The sequence below is a fragment of the Halyomorpha halys genome, unplaced genomic scaffold (genome assembly GCF_000696795.3).
Source record: "Halyomorpha halys isolate HHAL.00 unplaced genomic scaffold, Hhal_1.1 Scaffold939.1, whole genome shotgun sequence".
NCBI lineage: Eukaryota > Metazoa > Arthropoda > Insecta > Hemiptera > Pentatomidae > Halyomorpha > Halyomorpha halys.
Genome location: NW_027108038.1, coordinates 128,830 through 133,820, shown reverse-complemented (window position 1 = coordinate 133,820; position 4,991 = coordinate 128,830). Strand labels below are relative to the sequence as shown.

The window sequence follows — 4,991 nt, the reverse complement described above, 5'->3', positions numbered from 1 at the left end:
TATATATATATAGAGAGAGAGAGAGAGAGAGAGAGAGAGAGAAATACTTTATTTATTTATCCATGCTGCCTAAATAAATTAGGTTGCTATCTCACACAGCATACTTATCAATCCGTAATCGGACATATATAAATTACACATACATGGTATAATCATAAAAAAAAGAGATACAATAATAGGATATAATAAACAATGCTAATTATTTCTAATTCAAATTCGATAATATTCAGACAAAATTTCGATCTCAAATATTTTACGGTATAGTGTACCCAAGGTGTAAGATGAACGAAGAAATTCATATGAATATAATATAAAATAATTTCATCCATAATCATATTATATATAATGCATGTATAGTATATAGTAGATTTATAATGTTATGAACAATAAACATAACCTTATTATTACTAATTCTTAGAGCGTGAGCCCCGGAACAGTTAGAACAGCGATGGCTGAACAGTTTCTTGTTGATAGACCGGAACTTGGCTACCTAGAACCTGAGGACATAGTTGAATCACTAATATTTGCATTAGCAGCACCAGCAAACGTTAATGTAAGTTATTCCATCAGTAATAGATATTAAAACACGAATTATTAAATTATTCCTTAATAAAAAAAAAAAGTTTTTATAATATTGGTAATTTTTTAAAAGAAATCTGGTGTTTGTGTTAATGGTTCATATTTATAATTTTTTATATTGATGATTTAAATCATTATTTATTCATTTTTTGAATATCATTGTTATGATACGGTTATTAAAATAAATATTAGATATATACCATGATTATTTCTTCTACGAGAAATAATTTTAATATAAATAATAATAATTTTTTTTTCGAAACCATGCTACTCAAATAAATTAGTTTACTATAATTACAGGTTACAGTGTATCGATAACTATTGTTAGATATGGTATAAATACACCTTTTTTTAAATTTAATTTTTATATCACAATACAGTATAATTTTTATTAACAATAAATTATATCACTTTTTCTCAATATTTATATTCTTTAATTACATTCTAATCTATTCTAAATCCTTCATTTCACTAATAAAGCTTACCTAGAAACAATTTTAAACCATTTATTAATAAATTAATTTTACCAAAATTATTATTAAAAGATACTGTACTTTTATTTTTCTAGTGAAACTCTTCCTGAACATTATTTCTTATTTTATAATAATAAAACGTTTTTATTTAAAACTTCAGTGATACAATTATTTTAAAAAATTTGAGATACTTAAGCGTAAGGGTTTAAGAAGACAACGATGGGAACCACAAAGCTACAAAAAATAATAATTACTAATGCTATTTCAATAGAAGCTAAACCGAGTTAGGTTAAGACGTTAAATTTTATACGGAATATTTTTAATTCATGCAAGAAACGAGGCTTGTAAAGATTAAACTATATTTTAGGAAAATTCTATTTTTTTTTTTTTTTATTTGTGTTTAAAATCTCAGACCAATACCAGTTGTTTGTTTTAATAATCTTTAATTTTTATTTATATTACTTTAATAAGTTTGTAATTTTTAATTATATACAAAGAAAATACAGGAAGAATCTCATAACAGGATATAAAATACGAACAATAATGCCGATAAAGTGTTAAAATCAGATAAAAATACCCATAAAAAAATTTAATAAAATTTTTAAAAATGTGTATTACAAAACCATAATTGAGTAGAAATGTCTCAAGATTAAAATATAATAATTTTTTTAAACATTAAAATATTATTCTTCATGTATTCTTACTTAAGCCGCGATTTGCCGATTCCATTCAACATTGTGAGAATAACACTTTAATCTTAGCAAAAAACTAATGATTTGGTCAAGTATTTACCTCTGAATATTGTTATATAAGCGAAGACGCACACACTAAAGACATTTGATCGAAACATTTTCAATATCTTGATATCGAGTGTTTCAAAATATTTCAAATTAAAGCCATCAAAAATGAAAATCGGTTAAGCCTTATGATCAGTTATTCTGGTAATGTTTACAAAGGAAATCTATAAAAATAAATTGTCACAATATTTATAGGTGTAACTCTACTAAGTTACTAAGTGAAGTTAATAACATTTCAGTCATTAAGTAATAGCTTAGCTCCAACGAAAAAAGATTTTATGGTTAGAGGTGAAATGGTAACTTAATAAAGCTAATCTTAACTCAATATTGCCCAGGGGGTATTAAAGTTTAATTTTAAAGCTACTTTTTATCTAGGTGATATTTCGCAATTTCAATAAAACCTCTACGCCATTAAAAAAAGAACAAATAAATATCTAATTCTAGACAGATCTCGAAAGAAAACACAAATTCTGAAAATGATTTTTTTTAATCATTTATTTATTGTTATTTACAACTGTATAACATATATACAACAAGTAAATGTGCTGTAAGTGACCTAGTGAGCTGATACAAAGATGTGGAGAACTACCCATTGATAGAACTCCAATAACATTTCTAGACAAGAAGATCTCGAGGCCATCTTCTTTTCAGAAGCCTAGGAGAATTATTAGGTAATGGAAGTCTAAGCCAGGTTAGAAACAAGTGGATTTGGGTGGTTGGGAAGTTTTCCATGGAAAAAATGGTATTTGGCCAAATCGGCAACATAAGGGACATTGAGGTCATGATGGATGACTTGATTAAGGATTTCACGAAGGATTTTGGACTGTAAGGATTGGATTAAGGAGGAATTTGATGGTTTAGTGGAGCCCCAAAGCTCAACTCCGAACGTCCAGATAGGCCTTATTATAGTCATGTAGATCAGTCTTTTGTAATGGATTGGCAATTTAGAGCGTTTGTATAGTAAATGTAGTAATAGTCGAAATCGACGAGCAGTTTCCTGTCTTTTCAGTCTTGTATGAAGATTCCATGTCAGTCATTTGTCAAGATGTAGACCTAAGTAACGGATCTGTTAGACATTAATAAGTGGGGTATTATTAAAGGATACTATGGGGCAAGAGGTCATTTGTTTACGATGAAGGGTAAATGTGATTTGGTGGGATTTATTGGAATTAATTTTAATCCTCCAATTTTGGCACCATTCTTCGAGGGTGGTGATAATAAATGAGGATTTGGGATAAAATGTAAGGATCATTGTTCACTGACAATAGACATGTATCATCGGCATACGTGGTGGGGATAGTGTTAGGATGGGTTGGGATGTCAACTGTGAAAACTGTATAAAGGATAGGACCAAGGATACTACCCTGAGGTACACCAGCAGACTTACGGAATAGGGATGAATAAGCGCCGTTGTAATTTACTTGAAATAATCTGTCGAAGAGATAAGAACGGATAATGAGGAAGTATGTAGGGGTAGGAATTTACGAATCTTGTATAGCAGTTCTAGGTGCCAGACTCGATCAACACTGAAAATGATAAATTGGTATCTTATAAAATGATAGCTGAAACGAGATGTATCAAGGATGATGCATTAATTGTATATAATTTCTTAAAATCGAATTCTTGATAGGAAACCGGTTGAAAATAAAACAATTTCATATTCAGAAATGTATATTAAATAGTGTATTTTTTCAATATTTTGAGCTCTAATTGTTTTAAACATTCTTGGAATATTACTATCTAATAGTATCACAGTGTAAACTACAATATGCTGGATCATATTTGTTACAGCCGTATATTTAAATTCTTATTTTATTTTTTAGATATCCGAAATAACTGTGGAACCAGTATAAGGTAATCGTCCAAGAAGAGAACACAAGATAAACATCTACAAGCAAAATTCAATTTTATTCCATGTTTAAATCAAATAACTCAATCAATGTTTGAAACAATTAATCAGTATTTTATGTTTAAATCAAATAAATATTAATAAAATATTGTCTCACAAGTATATATTTTTTACATTTCTTTTTGTGAATTACCTATTTTGTATTTATATATATTATTATAATGAGATATACATATTTATACTGACATGACAACAAAACACGATGTTCCTTCCACTATTACCGAACAATGGACTTTCAATTGAAGAAGAAAAATTGAAAATATGATAAAATTTCTCATAACCATCAAACTCGTTCATTTAATTTACTAACCTGTTCATAATTATATTGCTTTATATAGTTAATGTTTGTAAATATTAATTCATTTTTATAGTAATTAGTAATTGCAGTTTATTTAAATAGTAATAAGCAGTCTAGTAATTCATGTTCGAACAAATCATTTATGACCTGTTGGAAAAATACGAAATTGTATACAAAAAATTAATAAAAATTACCTAAAATTACGTGTAAGCGGCAGGATTGTAAAATACTTTATATCAATCTTGAAACTTCCCGGAAAAGTCATGGATGCAATAACTACATTTCAAAGTTTCATGAATAGTAGCACATCTTTCAAAACGCTAATTTTATAGGAAAAGCATATTAACATTTTAAGTATACATTCTTCAAATATTGAAAACTTTTTTATTTTTTCAATTAGATATTTATAGCTCTTGAAACTTAATATACTAAATTATTCATATTAATTAATTAATAAGTATTGTGTCAGTAGAATTTTCATAAATTTTCCGGTTTTTATAAAATAACATTTTCAATAATTATGGAAATGTCGAAGAAGAACACAGAAATTACAATCAAAATGTGCATTGACAAAATCGAAATAGATCTTTAATAATTACAGTTAAATAAAAATTAAATTTAGATTATAGTGGAATTAATAGAAAAAAATCGGGATATATTAACTATTTATTAAATTTTATCATTGGACCAATGAACAACTTTTTGAATAGGAATGTCTTAGGTTAATAATTATTTTACCAACAAGAACAACAGTAACATAAGACTTGACTTATTTAAATATTTTTCTCTAAATATGAGTTTTTATCAACCTTTTCTGCTGGACCCGCCCCACTAAGACCCCCAGGGAGCGACAGTCCTCTATTACTTTTGAAATATTTGCTTAAAACGGGAAGAGAAGATTTTAGGATAGTTAAATCTAGCAATATTACAAAAGC

The 4,991-nt window shown here is 27.4% G+C and overlaps 1 protein-coding gene across 3 annotated transcripts in view; it reads left to right on the top strand.

The window, feature by feature from the left end:
* LOC112210398 (farnesol dehydrogenase) overlaps nt 1-3,862 on the top strand; it is a 5,861-nt gene extending 1,999 nt beyond the window's left edge. For all 3 annotated transcript variants that reach the window (XR_002945145.2, XR_010843156.1, XM_024359662.2), the window contains exons 3-4: nt 419-553; nt 3,673-3,862. Coding sequence is in view for 1 of the 3 variants with exons in the window: in XM_024359662.2 (XP_024215430.1) it covers nt 419-553; nt 3,673-3,702 (165 nt within the window). In the remaining 2 variants the exon portion in view is untranslated. The remainder of the gene's footprint in view (nt 1-418; nt 554-3,672) is intronic.
* The last annotated feature ends 1,129 nt before the right edge of the window (nt 3,863-4,991 follow it).